At 41.4% G+C, this 20,368-nt stretch overlaps 1 protein-coding gene across 1 annotated transcript in view; it reads left to right on the top strand.

Annotated features, from left to right (window-relative positions):
• The first annotated feature begins 754 nt into the window (after window positions 1–754).
• MAP3K15 (mitogen-activated protein kinase kinase kinase 15) overlaps window positions 755–20,368 on the top strand; it is a 94,045-nt gene continuing 74,431 nt past the window's right edge. The window contains 1 exon segment of the mRNA XM_068395397.1: window positions 755–1,394. Within this exon segment, the coding sequence (XP_068251498.1) occupies window positions 1,064–1,394 (331 nt within the window). The 5' untranslated portion in view covers window positions 755–1,063.

Consider the following 20,368-nt stretch of genomic DNA (forward strand, 5'->3'; position numbering starts at 1 on the left):
TGTGTTAGTAAATGGGATGCTCAATATTAATTTTGTTCTTATAAAGAAGCCAGGAGTTGCCACAGAGATTCTCGGAGCTGATTGTACCATGATTGTGGGAGATTTTAAAGAAAAGAGAAGGAATTGAAGGATGAACTATTATCCAAACTTCTGACATGGTTTGTCTGTGATCAAAGTCATTTAAACAGTAACAGAAAGAAGAATCAGTGGGAGGAAAGCTATGACAGAGCCAGGCGAGGGAAGAAGCAGCAGTAGCAGTTGCCTTTGCTTCTTAAGAGACAGGGCGGATCTAAGACGCCAACAGCGGACAGGCCCCCGGGTTTCGAGGGGTGCCCCTGCTTGTGCGGCTCGGGAGGAGGCAGCCCTGGGCGGGAAGCCCAGCTCGGGGCGAGGCGGCCCCCGACGGTCGCGCAGGCGGGGCGGGGAAGCGGGAAGGGCCCCTCACGGCAGCCCGGGGGAAAGGGGGCGATAACAGCCCGGCGCGCGGGCTCCTCGCTTCTGGCCGCTCGCCTTATCTTAACCCCTGTAACCTTCAGAGGAACCCGAGCGGGGCGCACGGTGCCACCGTGTGAAGTGGTGACAGCAGCCACAGCGGAGTAGCGGGCGGTGCGCGGAGCTGCAGCCTGCACGGCGAGGGGCGTGGAAGGGAAGTTATAAACGAGGAGCGGTCGCCCCGACGGTGCTGCCTCCCCGCAGTACCGCGGTTGTCGCGGGCAGGCACGGGGGCTGTCCGGCTGTGCCGCCGGGGGGGAGACGGGCGCCGCGCCGTGCCGTGCGGCTCCCCCGAGCTGTCCCGTCCGGGGAGGGCGGCGCTGAGCTCCGCTCCGGCCGCCTTCACCTCGCCCCACCTCGTTCCCGTGCCCGCCCGCCGGGGAGCGGTGCCGCCCGGCCGCAGCGCCCAGCCGCGGAGGCGAGGGGAGAAGTGCGGGCGAAAGGGCCGCGGGGAAGGAGGGCTCCGCCTCACCCTCCACCACCGGAGTTTGCCCAACTGTTTGCGATGGGGCGCGGTCCCTCCTGAGCACCTGCCGGTAGCCACCGGCTCCCCTCAGGCCTCGACGCCGCTATGGAGAGCCCCGCGGGCGGCAGCGCGGCAGCGGAGCCGGCGCACCCCTCCGCGGAGCCGGAGCTGCCGGCCGCCGGCCCGGCTGAGGTGGCGGCGGGCGGTGGGGAGGCGGCGGAGGTCGGCGCGGCAGCCCCGCGGCCGCGCTGCCTGCGGGCCGTGTACGTGCTGAACGACCCTCTCAAGGGGGGCGCCGGGGCGCGGAGCCCCGAGGCCGGGGCGCGGCAATGCCTGCTGCGGGCGTGCGAGGCCGAGGGGGCCCAGCTCAGCACGGTCAACTTCGGGGAGCTGGACTTCGGGGAGACAGCGGTGCTGGACGCCTTCTACGACGCGGGTGAGCGGGTTGGGCCGAGGCGGGGCCGCGGGGCGGGGGCTCAGGCCGGCCCCTGCCTGGGGCCACCTTCCCGGGTTGTGTGGGGTCACTGCCGGCCGGGCTGGGGACGGCTCAGTAAGGGGGGTGTCGGAGAGGCCAGAGAAAAGGGCGAACAGGGCAAATGTGAGACTGTGAGGGGGGATCTTGAGAAGGGGTGTGGAGACAGAAGAATAGCTGCGAGGGGAACCTCGTGTAAAGGCAGCAAGAGCCCGGTCTTCAGGAGCGCCCTGCACGTGGAGGAGGAGGTGGGAGAAAAAATTCAGGTCCTTACACCAGCTCTTTCAGTCACCGCGATGTGTTGTCCCCGCAGGGCTGTGGATTCTACGGTACCAACCAATACTTAAGGAGCAGCAAAACTCTTGCTAGTGCGTTTTGCTAAGAACCCTCTTCCAGCTCCCAGCCCGGTTGGGAGCTTAGAGCAGGACATAGCATGAAGGCAGAGAAGCCAGAAGCCTTTGATCTGGCTTGGCCCGTGCTTCACGTTCACTGCTCTAACTCCAGACCTGGACAGTGAAATCGGCTTGCATGCGGCCAGGACTAGAGCGATCCAGTATTGCTCTGAACAAGGGAGTGTAGAAGCACACCCTGAGGAAGAAGACTTGCGAGTATTGCCCACCTTGTCCAGGCTCCAGCTGGTGACTGGTGTCTGATGGTTCAAAAGCAAGCTGCTGTCCCTTCTGCACTCAGAAAACACCTGGCTGGTTGGGCAGTATAGCAGAGAATTGTGAGCTTTTTGAGCAAGCAGAGGAAGCCCCCCTGAGTCAATAGATATTATTAAAACTAACCAAGGGGAGTAGGCAGACATGTTGCAGACACAGATATAATTTTTCTCATCTCCTTATAAGCAGGCATTAGGAAACTGGGGGATTCACAGATGCCAAAGAGGGAAAGTACGGTTAGGTCCATGTTGATGTCCATCTTTCACAAGAACTTTGTTTTGCTCATGAGATATGTTAAAGAATACTTCTTAACACTTTAGTCTTATTTTAAATTCTCATATGATGATGAGTCCATTTCATCCCCTGATAAGTCACCCAAATATTGAGAAACATCCTTTGTTGTTGTTTTAACTTCCCAGTCAGGGGATTTTGTTATATCTCTGCTAGCAAGGTCGACAAGTGTGTAATAAATATATTCTTTGTGTGTCTTAGTACACAACCATGAACTAGCAATTTCTTTGTGTATCTCCAGTATTTTTGTAGCCCTTCTGAAGGTAAGCATAATAGTGTACTGATGGTCTCATCAACGCAAAATTATTTCTCTGTTTCTACTAATAGTCCTATTAATGTATTATGCACACACCTGCTCCGTGTTGTACTGAGAGCTTGAGACAGCTATTTAAAATATTTTCTTAAGTTGCTGCATTCTGAAGTGGGAGCCTCTTGTCTGGGAATGTGATGTACCTTCACAGACTTTTGCATTCAAGTCATCTTGTAGGACCAAGATCATTTTATCAGTGATTACTATGACGTTGTAATAGTAAAGTGCCTTGTTACTGGATACTCTAGCGACACTCTTATGTCCAGGTTTAGTCAGCAACTACTTTATATCATTTTTAGTGTCCATTAAAAAAATAATTGAATAGCCCTGAACCAGGAATTGTTCCAAAGGAGACTGTTCAAAATAGTCTTTGCGTGGATTTCTTTCCAGTAGCAACATTTTGAAGTCAGCCAGGGGGACAACATTTTGATCTGTGTAATGTATGCCTTTATTTGGCAAACTTTTTGGTCAAAGCATCCTTTAATGATAAGTTACCTGTATTAAGAGAAACTCAAGTGTGTTAGCACAAGTCACCTTTATCAACCAGACCTGCAAGCTGTCAAAAAGCAGAGAGATTTATTTGTCTGTATATACTTTTTTGAAAACCATGCTGAATGTGTTAGTAGTATTTTAGCATTAATTTGGTGTCTGGGGTCCCAAATTAACTGCCATTAACTTCAATGTTACCCTGAAAATGCGAGCATCCTTAATTTAAAAAAATGCTGTTAAGTATAAACAATAATTTTAATAGACTATTTATTTTGCTCTTATGTTGTTTTAATATTTTGATAAGTAGCTCTTCTAGCGTCAACATTTTTAATAGCTTTTTTGTTCTTGTATTGCTGCAGTTACTGTCTCTCTTTTAACTGAACATCTCGGTAGCTCCCTTTTATCTTTTTTTAAAATAGTCGGGCTATACTGACATTTGTCCCATCCTTTGGAGTTTTCCCAATTCCTATGGTAAGTCTAAAATTGATGATCAGAGAAATCCTCAGTCAGAACCTTTAAACTTCTAAAATTTAAACTTATAAAATTATGCTGGCACATTGAGATGAAATGGCTTTATCTTAGTACTTGCTGCTTCATTTCCTCCTACTACATGCTAGAGATGGGGAAATTTTTGGTTCCTTTAACAGTGTCATATGGAGTAATTGCATCTTCTTGCTTCGTCTTGCAAAGGGACAAAAGGTACTCATTACACTTTTCACTTTATTGTTTTGCTTTCCTTTTTTTTCTTTTATTTTTTCTTTATTTTTTCTTTTTTTTCTTTTATTTTTTCTTTTTTTTCTTTTATTTTTTCTTTTTTTTCTTTTATTTTTTCTTTTTTTTTCTTTCTGGTACCAGCTAGCAGTTGACCTAAATTTCACATTGGATTTTCGTTACCATGGATTTTAAAGTGCTGCCTCTTTTTTTTTTTTTTTTTTTTTCAGTTCTCATTTTATACACAATGATCTGACATTGTTTCCTGAGAACTTTTGTTATGCCCTTGGTTTTCTTGCTCTGTGTTGTTTATTGGTGGGTTCTCCCCTCCTCATGTTTTTGGATACCTGTCAAGCTATTATCAAACAATCTTGAATCTGATAATTGTTCATTTACATGCAACATTCTTAATGCAATTTCTTTAATCTTTGAAAAATCAGTCCTTTTTAATTTCTGTATTTTATAGATACAATTCATTGTTGCCATATTCTTTTTCCAGAATATGTGTTGGATTGGGACTGTTGACATCTCTTCAGTTCTTAACGAAGAACAACATTAAGAATGAGTTTTAATATGAGCAATCCTGTGGCTCATGATGAAGTTTCTGTGTTAGGAAATTACTATGTGTTTACTTTAAAAAAAATTTAAAGAAGTTTTATTGCTGCTTGTATAAGATATCGAGCAGGTGTTTCCCATACTGAAGATACCTATTATAATATATATTTACTTTCTGTACACCATGGACAGAATCTTGAGAAGCAGTTCCTCTTGCTCTATTATGACAGTGAGAGTTCTCTGAAAGATGCTTGTCCATAGCCATCTCTTGGTTTACTAATTAGAATCTTAACCAGTAAGTATCTACCAATGCTTAAAGACTGAGCAGTGAGGTCCATTTCATTGTGAACAGTAACGACAGGGTCTTTGTTAAAAGCGCTAGCCATTATCCCTTTTTCCCCACTCTCCCTGAAACTGTAGCCCTTTGCTTAAAGACATGAGACACCCACCCCCACCAAGCAAGCTTATCTCTCTTATCTACTGTGAATCTATAGTATAATGATTCTTGGAATTGGCACCTTTGATGACAAAACCAGCAAACTTTAAGGACAGAGTGCAAAGAAAAAGATCAACAGGAATCTTTTTCCTGTCTTCAGGCAGATTTTCTAGTAGACAATTTTTCAGTAAACCACTGAGAAGAGTGCTGCAAAACCACCTATATTCCACAATAAGAGAATGATGTCTCTTTTCTCCTTGAGTGAACTCATTACTGACTTCCTATCATTTGAAATCTTATCATGAATGGAAGTGTGACTTTATGCCTTAAGTTAGTTATTGCAGACCAGCAGGTAATGCAGAACGATCCTGATCTTAAGAAATCACTAAACTTTCTAAGATGCTTTGCTAAAGGAGAACTACAGCACTTGAGAGAGCAAACTTACAACAAATTATGAAATAAAGGCTTGATAACAGAAAGATGAGGTCTCTTTGCTCAGTCTGTGCTAGAAACAAGCTGTCAACAAAGTAGTTTATTTTATGCAGAAGGGGGTGATGATATCTACCTAACAGAGAAGGAACAAGGATGCTTGCATACATTGCCTGTATCTCTGGGAAGAAAGAAAGGCAATATTTTTAGACTGAAAGCCACAGATACCGGGCACTAGCGTGAAGCTTTTTTTGCACAAAATAAAAGCAATTTTACACAGGAACAGTGACCCTAGGAGCTAACTGAGGATTTAAAAAATCTTCAAAATCAACCCATGCAGAAAATCAAACTACAGGCATTGTAGTGCATTCATAAATAGCTTAAGGGATATGGTGAAAAAGTGAGTGTGGCTTGGTTAATGATGTTACAGATAGTGATTCAGCCTCTTTGTGCTCTTACTATAGCTGCAAAGGATCTTTCTGTTCTGGATGTACTAAGAAAGCAAACATGATGTCAAAGTTAAATGTCTGACCTGTACCTATGGAAGGATGATGCTATACAGAAGGAGATGTAGCTTTTACTTGTCTGCCTGAAACTTACTGCCCAAAGTGCCATAGTGTTTGGCTGCAGTATTACGTGAAGGAGTGGCCTCTACACTTGTATGGGTTTTGGATATTTCCATTTTGGTTCTATGGAATTCTTTTTCTGTAGCTGATTATCCTTTTATTTCATGAGGGATGTACAGCAATCTGTTTTGAGGCTTGGAATATTTCTTTGACCATTTGACCAAAGCATTTAGCGAAGACTGCAGTCACTGAAGTCAGCAGGATGAAAGTCAACTGAAAGGAAGACAAGCTAGAGAGAGACTGCAGTACTAAGGAATAAAACTAGAAGTTCGCCTGAGAAAAATGAGTATTCCTCTAACAATCAAGGAAACTAGGTACCCAGCTGCCTGCCCTCTGCCCTTTGAAGGCCAGTGTCCTCACTTCAGAATTGGCAGGGACTCTTCGACTTGTTCAGCCCAAAGGCTACTATGTCAGGGTATGGTAAACATTTGTCACTAGTTTAAGCTAATATACAAGATGGTAACTAGTGTAGCTGAGCTGGAAGCACATGCATGTCTTGCTGGCTCTGCCGCAGGGATTGTCGTCTCTGACAGGAAGGTGAGATGACAGCTGGGGCAATAACTTCTTAAATAAACTTCCACAAACCTTCCTGCTGCAATTTATCTTTGCCCCTGGGTGTGACAGTGAACAGTGGGGAAGGGGTTAAGGGTTAGCTTTCTGATGCTTACCTCAGCAGGCAGGGTTTGCTGTTTTTCTGATGAATAATTAGTATCTTTTTTTCCTTTCTTTTCCCCTGCAACTGACTCAATGGTTAGGGGTGTATTTTCTTTAAATTTAAGGAGATGTATATACCACAGAATAGAGAAAAGTGAAGAGAAGCAAACCAGCCATCTTCAGAATGGGAAGGTGGTGGTTGAGAGGCTAAGGCTAACTAGGTTGGATGTTGTGCTTCTTTAATACAACAGCAGAGCTATCGGGACCTGGTGTTTTATCTCTGCATGGTACTGCACATCTAGAAAGACTACAGGTGTCTCCAGCAAAGCTCTGCATTGTGCCATCGAACTAAATATTCTGATGACAAGGTCCTGTAATATACCAGTATTGTAATCCTTTTATATCCAAGTCTGTGAGGTAAGTTTTAAATCACAGTAACAAGCCCAATGCAATCCATCAAGTATATATGTTACCATGTTACGATACATCCCAGGTGCTATGACACATGTGTTACATTCAAGAGGTGTATTTTGCTTTAATGCTGTTAGTTTGGTTAATTTCCAACATGAAGTCCTCTTGCAGAAATGCTTATTTGCATTCAGAGATTTGCATGCTTTCGCAGAACTGTGAAGAACATTGTATTCTATCTATCACTTGTGAAAAATGTCTTTGTATCAACTCTATTGCTTTTTCTGTGTGTAACCTGAAAGGCTTCACTTTGACTCAACTTGCGTGTACTCTATGAAATAGATCCTTTAATGTTGGTTGAACAAGCTTAGAAACATGCAAATAAATAACCATACATTGGTTATGCAAATAAATAGCCATAAACAGGTTATGTGGAATTTAACTTTCCTTTGGTATATTGCCATGGGCTAAATGCAAGATCAGAGCTGTATTCAGAGAATGATGAAGGTGTTAAAAAGAAATATGCCTTGATTCTCTAGTGAAGAGAGATTCTGTTTTATTACTTCTCCTTTTGGAACTCGCATCTCTTTCGTTGTGCTGGGTCATATGGGAAGAAATACCGACAATCCAAAACCAGTATGAGTCCTACGTTTTAATGAACCTTTGAATGAAGTTGTTTGCATCTCTAAAAATCTAGTGCCAACCGTTCAAATTTGGACTTCTTTCTTTGTTCCAAGGTGAGAGTATGTACGTGTGCATGCACTGTCTATCTGAAGTGACTCATTACTGTGCCATGATTCTGGATAAAGAAAAAAAAACTTAGGAATGCTGTTCTTTTTTTCCTATTCTTTCCTCTGCATGAAACTTCCTTGCATGAAAAAAAACAGTAACAAAACCAAAAAACAACCCAACCTACAACTTTCTCTTTCTTCTGCTTGCCTTTCTCTCCTCCTGAGCTTAAACATTAAACCTGAGAAGGATTCCCAGAATCAGACTGTGAACCCTGTGTCACTGGGTTTTGTAGCTAGGAACACATCAGGGGATTTCTAGGTTTTGAATCATCTGAGAAGGAATCTTCTCCCTAATTATAAAACAAATTGTGTGTGTTTGTCTTGTTTTAATTTACTCTGCCAGTAATGTTTTTCACCGCATGATTGAAAGTCTTGCTTATTCTTGCTAAATAGACTTAGACAGAAGTTTTTAGGCCCATTACAGCCTTTACACATGATTTAGAAAACCTGAACTTTTAGGGTTATTCTGAAGAGATGAACGACTGCATCTATCTTGCGCTGCCTTTGATCTGAAGACCAATTATTGTCACACTTATGGCCCTTGAAAACACTGCAGTTAGGGTGGTTTTTCTTTTTTCTTTTTTAAATATTGCTTAAATGATTTTTGGGAAATGAAACATTTCTGCAGGGTTTTCTGGAATTCTTCATATAAGTAAATGTTGTTCTGATTACTGTTAGGAGACAAACAAAGCGCTGGCTATGCATAACAGTGAATTCTAATGGTCACATTTTTGTTTGTTTTGTTTAAGAATCATATACTTTATAGAAACATATTTTTCAATATTGTTCCTAAGTTACTCTGAAGGAATCTGCTGTGCCATTTGACCATGAGATGTTGGCAAGCAGATCTCTGGTTCTACCTTGTTGCATTTCAAGTTGACTCACAGTGATATCAGAGAGCTCCTGAAAAGAAGCTGAATGTGAGGCTGACAGGCTTGGGTCAGCCTGGGTGGGCACGTGAGGCTGCTTGTTGTGGGAGCCTGGTTCCTGGCCACTCATCTCCTTTGTGTTGGTTGCATACTTGTTCAGTCTCTCTGTGCTGTGTGTAGCACATTCTTCACAGGTTTAAGAATTGTTTCTCTAAGACCTGAGGTCACAAAATTAAGTTTTTTTAAAAAAAAGAGAAATATTTGCTTATGTGGGTTAATTACATTGCTTTAATTTCCATCCTCTGATAAAATAGACAAATTATGATAGATATGCGGTAGCTCATTTTAAGTTCTGCAGTCATGTCATGCTTTTATCAGTGTAATCATACATCACTTTTTTAAACTGTCAAATTACACTTGCATGTTAACAAATGTTGATTTACTCCCTAGTTAAAAAGTAACTAATGTTCCTGGTTTGTAGAGTAGAGGCTTGAGGTAAAGCTCTTCTGATGTGTAAGGGGTTGGTGCAGAACTCGGGTGAGAACTCCAGACTTTTTGGCGTCCTCTATATTCTGTTTATAAGACGGCCTCAAGTTCAAACTTGCTGGCTGCAAACCTGTGTTCAGTTGGTACTCAGGGCATAGTGCTACTTTGCCGTACAGGGAGGAGCAGCCCCAGCAGTGGTTGCTTGGCCTAGCTGCTGCCTCTTCACGCTGCAGTGATACTACATGGCTGAAATGAGGCAGTCAAGATAGGTGCAGGGTCTTTCTTAGGAGGACCTCAACACGGTTTGCCACTTGCAGGTGAAATTTGTGAACGTGGTAGGCTCTGTTTGCCTTGCATTTCAGCATGGATGTGAATTGCTTTAGCCTCAGGCTACCTTTGAACAGCAACGTGGGTGCCTGAGACTGGGCCAAGAGAGAGAGTGCAGCTGTTGCTTTATCTTGCTCCCTGGCACAGGCTTGCTATAAACAGCGTAGCTCCCCGGGCTCTGCTGAGGTCAGTGTGATTCTGCTGGAAGCTGATGGCCCAAGTGTGTCCCACAGTATGATTTCACCTAGCCTGTCTCCTTTCTCTCAGGAGTGCTGCAAGTATGTTTACCTTTTCCTGGGAGGTTGGGGTGGCTGTAGAGGCATGCCAGGAGCAAAAGCTGCATCACTGTAGTCTGCAAGGAGGGACCCAAAGCTGGGACATGAATTCTGACACTTAAAAGTATTGGATCACTGTGCCATGATAATCTGTGCTTGCTTTTTTTATCCTTTGTAATATTCAGCTCGACAAGGTAAATGATTCTGCTGTTGCGTTCAAGGTGGTAGAACTGAAACTTTTCAGGTATTCTCTGGTAAAGTTTCTGAGCATTTAAACTTTGGTCCTAAGTCAGTAGTTCAACAACAGTTATGCCTTGTAGCTCAAAGCCAAATGGGATTCACAGCTTTAAAAAATGTACCCCAGCTTTTATTACATTGAAAGTACGTGATCCTAGCCTTGGTAAGCATGATCTTTCATTGACTGAAGCGGGCTCTGATGACAGGCACCAATCCAAAACAGTAATGACACCATTAAGACTATGTGCCTAGCCTTCTGCTGATCTGGGATGGTATAGCTAAATTCAGTATTGAGGGAAGTACTCTAGTTTATCATAGCTGAACTTGTGCACATATAGTTGTGTCTGCTGTAGTATATACTGCTTTTATGCTTAAATTATGTTTAAAAACCTCTCCAGTATCTCTTTAAAGTAAGAAACAAAAGGTAGCTGTAAACAGAATCATCTTGAAGTGCTTTTTAACCCTGTTTGGCTCAGTATAATCTTTTTTGTTTCATTTTGTATTAAGTTATGGAAAGAAATGTCTGGACTCTGCCATTTATGTTTTTTCTTCTCCCATTTAGGAAAACATGCCTTCATGCACAGAACTGTAGCTCAACCACTGATGGTCATTGGCCTCTCAACAATTTGAGAAATGTTGTTCATGTAATATCTAAAGCTTTTGAAGTCTAAGCCCAAAACACATTAGTTCTGGAAAACAAACAAACAAACTCCTATGTAAATCAGCATGATAATGAGCTTTCCCTAAAATTCTTCAGTTTCCTACTGGCGTCAGCAGCGCTTTCCACGAATTGTGGTACTCCATTGCCTCCAAGCCTGTCGAAAACAGAATTGTAGAGTCATAAAACGGATTGTGGGGAAAATAACAGGGGAGTTACTTTGTTTACACTTGGGATAGTGACTTATTTGCCACTTGATTGCTATCCCATCTCCTCTTCCCCTTTGAAGTTGTTACAAATATTTAGTAGCCAGTTCAGCCAGAAGAAATTGCATCATGTCTGCATTTTGTGGAACAGTTATTTGTTTCAGATATTTTCTTTGTAAATGGATGCTTGACATGCTTCAGTCTTTTTAAACCCAGTTAGAGAAAAGGACATGATTACCAAGCTTAAAGCCAGACATTATGCCTGTTCCTACTAGTGTTGTTCGTGGTCCTTAAATAACTGACAAATTATGGGTTGTTGTCAGGTAGAGAAAGTATCAAGATCAGAATGAAAGGAGGTCTGAAAATGGTTGAGTTGGACTTTTTTGTTTTCATGGTAATTAAGTTTGGGAGTTGATAAACTTACCTTTTTGCTTATTACAATAAGTACAGAACAAAACTAGGTAAGTCTTCATATTGTTTTTGGAAAACCAGAAAAAGCCTTGACTTTCTGGCTTGCAATCAAGGCACAAAAGAATGCTTGATTTTTTTTTTTTTAAATTATTATTTCTTTTTTACCCTTTAATGCCTCTTCAGATTCTTTGTTTTGCAGTACTGATTGCCTCTGAGAAGATCATTTCCTTAACTTTTGGACAATTTTAGAGATGGATATTCAGAATTTAGGATCTTAAATCTAAACTTTCTTGCATACTCCCACCATGACACATTCACAAGGTACAGATTACCAATGTACTGTTGATCCTTTTCCTTCAAGATGACTTCAAATTTGAGTTTCTGCCTTACAGTCCCTGAAAGAGGTGGCAGTTGCTATTCTATCCTGTCCGTTTAATAAATCTGTGAGGGCTCAGATCTGACTATGGTGGTTCCTCGACCCTAACTTTGACTTGTGTTTCATCAAAGCTGATAAAGCTTTAAGGATTCATGAAAAATGAATGCTGTAATGCGTTGAACAGATTCTTTCCTCTTTCTGGAGCATATGCTGCTCTTCATGAAAATACTCCCTGTTGTCATACTCCCTGAACACTTGTAACAAGTCCTTTGAAAAATATGCTGATTTAGTCTTGTCTGGCAAGCCTAATACTTAATTCCAGCTAGCGAACAGCAGCCAAACTCTAGTTCCAAAGGAAAAAGCAGTAAATGCCCACTTTCGACAGCATTTGACACCACGTGACAACTTGGGTGTCGCATAGTCATACTGCAGTCCACAACACAGTAAAAAAAAAAAGATGGATCTAATGGTGCAGTGGCAGCCTTGAGGCTGGCCTGGCCACAAACAGGAATGTGCTGTAAAAGCACAGACCCAGTTTTCTGGCTTGGTCCGTAGCTACATGACAGTCTGTCAGAGCACTGACTCTGGGTGTTCTCCAGCAGAATTCAGCGAATGTGACTAGTAACATCCTTTCCTTGGAAGCAGCATAGCGCAGGGAATTGTGTTCTGTCTTATTTTGCATCTTTGAAGTTGGTAATAAGATAATCATGAGAAAAAGCCAATCTATCTTGGGATTTATTAAAAAGAGGAAAAAAATGCGCCATGAAATACTTAAACTGAGATATTGTCAGCATCCATGCTGGGATTCGTCTTATGACAACTTTATATGTACGTGAATTTTGAGGTGAACCATCCTACACTACATTTAATAAATGCTGGAGACCATATTTAGAGGCTTGTTGTAAAATCACAATTTTATGTGGTTCAATGTGTCTGATGAATCACAATTTGGAATTACTAATATTCTTTTGACTCTAGAGAGATCCTATAATAATTAGCTTTGGGTATCTTTCTTTTAGTTGTAATCTTAGTTAAAGTAGGTAAATCTAGAATGGATCCACTGTGATAACAGACAAGCTGTGTTCATGCTTAATGTTCCCTATCTACATGCTGGAAGTAACCATGTGTACTGTATTTATAAAATAGTTAAAGATTAAGTAGATAATGCTTGTGTCTTGCTTTGGAAAGGACAGCTTCTACTGAAATTCTAGATTTTAGTTATCACTACTGAGTGTATTGAACTAGATTTTACTCATTTTTTAACGGATGTTGCCCATTTTTGAAGTTACAATGTTCAGTGGTACATAAGGATTTTTCAGTAGCACATGCAGTCTTTTAGGCTGGCACATAAAGCTTGTACTGTTTACAGGAAAGTTAAAAATAGCAGATTGAAACTACATCTGCCCAGCATCCAGAATATTAAAGAAAGAACTCTGTATCTATATGTGAGTGCAAGTCTCTTGGCTCACAGAAGATGCTGTGGCTTTAAGTAAACTTTATTTTTATTTGCACTTTAATAATACTGCCTTTCCTCAGTTAACAATTTCTCTGTGTGTAATTTATTGTGCTTTTATGTGGGTCCTAAATGATAGTCTGGGAGTCTATCAACATAAAGAGAAAACCTGTAAGCTAGTTATGAGGTGGGATACCTCAGTACGGTACGTACAAGTTCAGTGCTAATGATGGAGATGTCTCTTGATGTTTGTCTTTAAAAAAGATATCTGGGAAAAATAAGAGATTCAGAGTAGGGAAGTCTTATTTATCTTCATATGCTACATTTTTAATTCTTAAAGAGAAGACTAAAGGTCTTATCTTAACCCAGACTTATGAACAGTAGTGTATTGAAATCTTTTTTCTTTCCATTGTAGTGCCTTTTATTTTGATTACTTTTCTTATCTCTTACATTTCTTTGGGCAGAAGATAAAGCTCAGCATAGTTTTATTTTTTTCCAATGTTTTTGATATATGTTGTTGGCCAGTGTGTGGCCTGTTGGAGATGTGCAGATTTGGCAGGTTTTTTCTGCTCCCCAGCCAAGGTATTCAACATTAAATGATGGGGTGACTCTCAAGTGGTTTAGTTTGGATAAATGTCTAAAAGTTTGGAGCTTATCTAAACCTTCTTGGCCTAGAAATTGGTTTGCCTGCAGTTGGGGAGGAAGAGACAGCCTTTCTTGTTGAATTTCATACTCTGCTTAATTTCACTTAGGCCAGATTATCCCATAAGTGATCTTTTTTTCTGATACTTCATTCCCTTTCATTGCCTTTTATGACCCAGTGTAGGAAGTGCAGAGGTGTAGGAAAAGTTAAATAAAGTTCACCTTTCTCATTTTCCCCCCAAAACTACACACAAGGTTCAAATTAGGTTCAGAGTTGGGGTGTTTTTTCTGTACACTCTCTAAACTGGCTAGCTCGGCTCTAGTAAACATTGCAGTGGAAATATTCTCATGTGACGTTTGGCACACTGCTAGTGTGGCAGGCAAGTGTGAAGCGCCTGTTTTTAGTTTACGCCGCTGTTTCTTTTCTTCTCTGCTGTTAAATAGGGCAGAGAAATGACAGATTCTGCAGAAGTAGTAGGCTCTTTGGCTTGCAGAGAAATTTGAGGAAATAATGTTGTCCTTAATGACCTGGCGTAGTGAAAAGTATGTATGATGTGAGACATCTGCTCATTATGGATGTCTAGCATCCATGTCAAAATTTTTAATATACTAAGTGTATAAACAGGGAAAATTATTGAACAGGTATCTTTCTCAGATCATTTGTGATGGGTAAGTATTTTTGTAGTGTCCTGGATAAGTAGATTTGGAAGCCTTTTTCAATCAGTGATAATGAATTTGGGAAAAAGTGAGGAGTGAGTGACTTCTGGAATCTTCATTTGCCTAATGGCTGTGAATAACAAAAAGGGAAATAAATACAGGTTATTTAAATACTCTTTGAGAAGTTTTGAATGCTACTTTGTTAGTATTCATTTGGGTATAAAGATTGAATGAGCACATGGGAAGTGCAAATATCTGTCTTTTTTGAGGTAGGATTCAGGCATATTGATTGCTCTGTAGGTGCTTAACTATTTTTCACATAGAAGACTACAGATGGTAAATCAGAGACTATTTGAGTTGTAACTCATGCCGAGGTACAATTGCATGATAGAAGGGAATAGCTTAGATAAAACATTAGGAATTTTCTTCTCTCTAAAGGCATTGTGTTTGTTACAAACTACCTTCAAAACGAGGGCTCTATTTTTCAAAGCCACATTTGTATTCCAGTGGGGTATTTTGATTATTTTTTTTCCCCCCTGAAAATCAGAATCTTAATAACTGTATGGTCACCAAGTCCATCTGTGAAATCTCAGTTTATGTGACTAGGCTAGCATCACGCAGCAGCTGTGGAGTAGAAAGAAGCAGGGATGGAATTCAGTTTCGCAGGCAAGCATTCAGCTGCTTAAGCCATGATATTACCCTTTCTCTTCCTGCAATCTCATCAGCCTCTGTCACCATGTGCCTGCTCATCTTCTGCAGCCACTGAGACACGAGCGGGTACTGCTTTGTTCACCACATACCCCAGAATCGCTTGTCTGCTGTGAGCTGTGGTGTGTAAAAAAAATGTATTAGAATGTTAAGATTCTTCAGCATATTTTAACAATAATTAGGTAGTGAGTATAGAGTATTTCACACTATATATTGGCTTTTTAAAGGAAAGACTGTTTTTCCTGAAACTTGCAGTAATTAATAGATGTTGCTTTTTACATTATGCATGGTCAAATGATGGATGTCAACCTGCAACAGCAAATTGCTTTAATTTGCCTTTTTTTATTTCTTTTTTTTTTCTTTTTATTTCTGTTGGGTGAATGCTTACAAGGTTTAAATAACAGCCACTGTAAATTTGAGTAGTTTGTTTTGGCACTAAGGAAATGTGATTATACAACAGTGTGGATGACTATTATTTAAGAGGTGTTTGTGTTTACTATTTGAGCCCAGAGTCTTTTCTACTACTTCAGAATCTGATTTTTATTGGTTACAGATGCAACTGTGTTTTATTATATGATATGTAAAAAGTGAGTTTTCATTAAATTAAGCTTTTAACCTTTATTTTTTTCAGTTTTTGTAAAGTCTAACCATTTCTTAAAGTGCTTTTTCAGGAGGCTGGCGGGAAGCTGGTAGCTAATATCACTCACAGGACTGATAAGCTGCAGTTACAGAGCTTCTATCTGCTGCTGTGCTAGCACTAAGTTAGGCAGAAATTATCAAGTTAAATATAGATTTGATGGATAGGGGATGGATAGAATAGGAAGAGAGAGAAGCAGAGATGATGGGTCATGGGAAAGAGGTAGGAGTTGCAGGCGGGCATAAGCATTCATCTGCCTGAGCCATGAAACTGCTCAAATAGCCAAGATCCAGATGATGAGATATCTCTCTCAGTTTCTAACCCAGGAGCTTGAAGGCTGTAATTTTACAAAGAAATGGTATCAATATTGATCTCTTGTGCATGTCACGACTTTCAGAATTCATCTTTTAGCAGTGTGCAGACCTTGGTGGGACCCATCTGATATGACTGCAGTTGGTAACTGAAGATCTCTGACTTTGATTGTAGTCCCAGAGCGGGTAAATTTTTACACTCGTTCCTCAAGGAAGGGTGGCTGTGCAAAGGGGTGTGGACTGGGTGAGTTTCCAGTGACGGGGGGGTGTGGATGTTCTTTTTTTCTTTGCTGTGATCTCTCTCACCACTGTGAGTTAGCTCCCTCAGACTTGAGGCTGTGTCATTCCCAGGACCTCACAAGCTACAGCATGAAGGGGGGCAGGGGGGCCTGGGGCGAAGGTAAAGTCTGTTACTAGCTTTAGTATGAATGTCATTGCCTTACAGAGAAATGTAATGCTTATATATGGCTTAAAGCTAATTTTACTGAGAATTTAACTTGACTATAAACTTAATCCATTGGCCAGGAGGTTATAGCCAATGTTTCAATGTAACTAAACAATCAGATTATATAAGTAGCAGAAAAGACTCTGGGCTGAGATTGTACATACAAAAACACCTGTTAAGATCAGTCGTCCACACAGTTGTATAATCATATTTACTGAGTGCCAAAACAAACAGTGTCATGAGCTGGGATTCACAAAATGAGCTCCCAATTTATGGAAATCTCAAGCAAGAGGTAGGTGTTTTAGAGACTCCTTTGGAAATCTTAGCTGAGGGTTTGAATTGTGGCAGTCTTTTCTTTCTCACAGGCAAAGTAGCTATGGGTATAGTACTGATGAGAATGAGCTGTAGTCCTCTGTTGGCCACCAATTTGTTGGTCAGCTGGTGGGAACATCTGCAGGGAAATATCTGCTGAGATGGTATCATTCTTGGCTGAAATGCCTTAATGGTTAATGAAATTCTTCAAAGCAGAGCTGCGAGGCTCTGTGAAGGGGGTTCATAGCACTGAACACCTTCAGTGTGGGTGTCTGCAGTTGGCTTTGACTCCCTTCATAGTTAGTGGAGAGAAATGGGCGCTTCTGGGCTGCGATTCATCTCGTCCTAAAGTAGACTTCTGACAGATCAGATGAATGGTGCTCTAAAAGGGCTTTTCCTCTCTCTGTGTTGACAATGATGTGAGTGAGGACTGGCTCATCTGAGACCAAACTCTCCCCTGTGACTCTGACCAACTCACTGCTGAAATCTTAGCTTTGGAATGAGCGGCGTTTCATGAGGCTAACAAGAGTACTTCCAGACAGCCTCACTTGTCTGAAAAATTTCTGTTTTGGTGCTTGGAAGCACTAAGACTTCGTAATTTGGCATGAGAGGATGTTTAACATTGTCCAGAAAAATAAGTTCTCCAACACAGTCTCAGCAATTGCTGGGTTGTTTTTAATTAAATCTTTTTTTTATTAAAAAAAAAAAAATGCAACCTGAAGCAAAGTCTGGCTAAGTTAAAAAGGACTGAAAGCAAAGCTTTGTCATGGAAAACATTAAGCAACTTCTAATCTTAGGCATATGCTGTTTACAGTGAATTATATATTTCCTAACTTCTGCAATTCAGTATTGCAATAAAATTTCTTTGAGGGTTAGTTCTTTGTTTCCTTCTTACCCTAAACTTCCAACTGTACAAAAAATAATAAAGTTTTCTGCTCTCTTGTCATTCAGAAGTTATTTGCAGGTTTTTCACTATTCTAATCGTACAGTATTTTTCTCCTTCATACTTCTGCAAATGTATTAAAAATGCACTCTAAGTTTGGATGCTCTATGCATTACATTAATTGCATTACTTTTCTTCCCACACCAGTTCTTGTGGGTGCTGGTTTTATTCCGTTTTGGCAGAGTCTGAGAGACTCTCTTTAAAAAAAGTCAGTTGAAGAAATAATAAGCACAAGCATGTTATTGACACAATTTTTACTTTTCTGGATCAGTAGAACTGCATTCCTATTTTAATGTAGTGCCTTGCCTTGCTTGAAACTTAGTTTTACTGTGATTTTAATTATATTTAAGAAACATCTTAAATAGCTCTTAAAGCTTTTGGTTTTGGTATCCAACGATTTTGGAAGAATCCTTGCTTCCATTTAACAAAAAAGTTCCTAATACGCAATTGCAGGGGAAAGAATTGAAAGGAAACCCCAAGACATAAAAATAAATAAGAACTCAGGTTACAGATCAACCCCTAGAACTGGCAGTATCGCTCACCTGCTGTAATTTATTCTGTTCCTTTTAACTAAAGTGCTGTTTCTTGGGTGATTTAATTTTTGGAACAGATGGTTATTTTGATATTAAGGAATATGTATCAATTATAAATATGGCACAAATACTTTGTCATAGTTTAGAAAAATTAATAGTTCTAGATACTAGTTTCTCCTGAGTTGCAATAAATGCCACTGGAGCATGAAAAATATGTTCTAGTTCTATTTTTAATGTGTTCCATGTACCAGAGGACAGATGAAAGATGCGGTATCTGAGTACAACTGTAAAGTAACACCACAGTGCTAACATGAGTAGTGGCTGTAATGTTTGGGTCTGAATGTAACCCTATTGTGGAGTTTGTCGTATGAAATGGGTACTGGTACAGAATTATGAAAGCCAGAGATCAGCATTGGCCCCTCAATCTTGTCCGTGCTGTTGTTTTGGATTTTCATGATATCCTGAGGGTCAGTTTTGCTGGATGAGAATCGCCAGTGAATGTTATAATGTCATATCACAGAATGTTAGGGATTGGAAGGGACCTCAAAAGATCATCTAGTCCAATCCCCCTGCTGGAGCAGGATTACCTAGATCGTATCACACAGGAACGCATCCAGGCGGGTTTTGAATGTCTCCAGAGAAGGAGACTCCACAACCTCTCTGGGCAGCCTGTTCCAGTGTTCAGTTACCCTCACTGTAAAGAAGTTTTTCCTCATATTTATGTGGAACCTCCTGTGTTCCAGCTTGCACCTGTTGACCCTTGTCCTGTCAAGGGATGTCACTGCGAAGAGCCTGGCTCCATCCTCATGACACTTTCCCTTTACATATTTATAAACATTAATGAGGTCCCCTCTCAGTCTCCTCTTCTCCAAGCTAAAGAGACACAGCTCCCTCAGCCTCTCCTCATAAGGGAGATGTTCCACTCCCTCAGTCATCTTCGTGGCTCTGCGCTGGACTCTCTCTAGCAGTTCCCTGTCCTTCTTGAACTGAGGGGCCCAGAACTGGACACAATATTCCAGTTGCGGCCTCACCAGGGCAGAGTAGAGGGGGAGGAGAACCTCTCTCGACCTGCTAACCACACCCCTTCTAATACACCCCAGGATGCCATTGGCCTTCTTGGCCACAAGGGCACATTGCTGGCTCATGGTCATCCTGCTGTCCACTCGGACCCCCAGGTCCCTTTTCCCTACGCTGCTCTCCAACAGGTCTGTCCCCAACTTATACTGGTACATGGGGTTACGAAGATAGCCCAAGATTGAAATTTTCAAATGTTGTTGCCAAAAGCTAGTATTTGAAATCGAAACGACAAAAAGTTACAGGTGAGAACTGATCTCATGAACAAGAAGTTTCTTTCTGGTTACCACTAAAGTAAATATTTAAAATAAATACGGTTTTTGTATTCCTTACTTACATTAAAATGCTTTCAGGCTCTGTGTACGTCTCACTGTGCTGGTTGCATTCATCACTGGTTTCACTCCAGCTGCCTGTGCCTCTGTGTCTTCCACACTGGATTATTCTGCTGGCTTCTTCTTTGGACTTCACATCTCACCACCTGCAGGATGGCCATCCAAAAAGCGGTCATTCCTGTACCATTTCAGGCCACTAGGGATTCTCCCAGTCGTTTGAATGTAAGCTGTGTGAGGCACTTTTGTGATCTAAACATGAAAAACAAGTGTGCCAGCTTCCTTATCTCCTCTGTCAGAGTGTAATCCAGGCTACAGCTTTTCTTGGTTAGTTCTAACCATTCTGGTAGTTTAAAAATGCTGTATTTCAGCTTTTTGTCTTGAGAACTGAGAAGCTTGAGTGCTCCAGACTTTTTAGGCACATAGGAAGGAGGAGATGCCTTGCAGGGCTATGTGAAAGGACTCACTAGCATGCACCCAAATGCTGTGGTTAGAAACAAACTTGGATGTCAACTCTTCCTCCTCCACCTCCTCTATGTGGTTGTGCCCGCTTTCCAAACAAAGGCAGTGGGGTCAGCTGGATCTGGCCTGTGAAGTGCCAGTTGGACCACTTCGCTTAACACAGCTGTTCCCAGATTTGTCTCTGGAGGTGGGTCACTACCAGTTTTAGTGTGTTTGTATGTTAAG

The sequence above is a fragment of the Nyctibius grandis genome, chromosome 2 (assembly GCF_013368605.1).
Source record: "Nyctibius grandis isolate bNycGra1 chromosome 2, bNycGra1.pri, whole genome shotgun sequence".
NCBI lineage: Eukaryota > Metazoa > Chordata > Aves > Nyctibiiformes > Nyctibiidae > Nyctibius > Nyctibius grandis.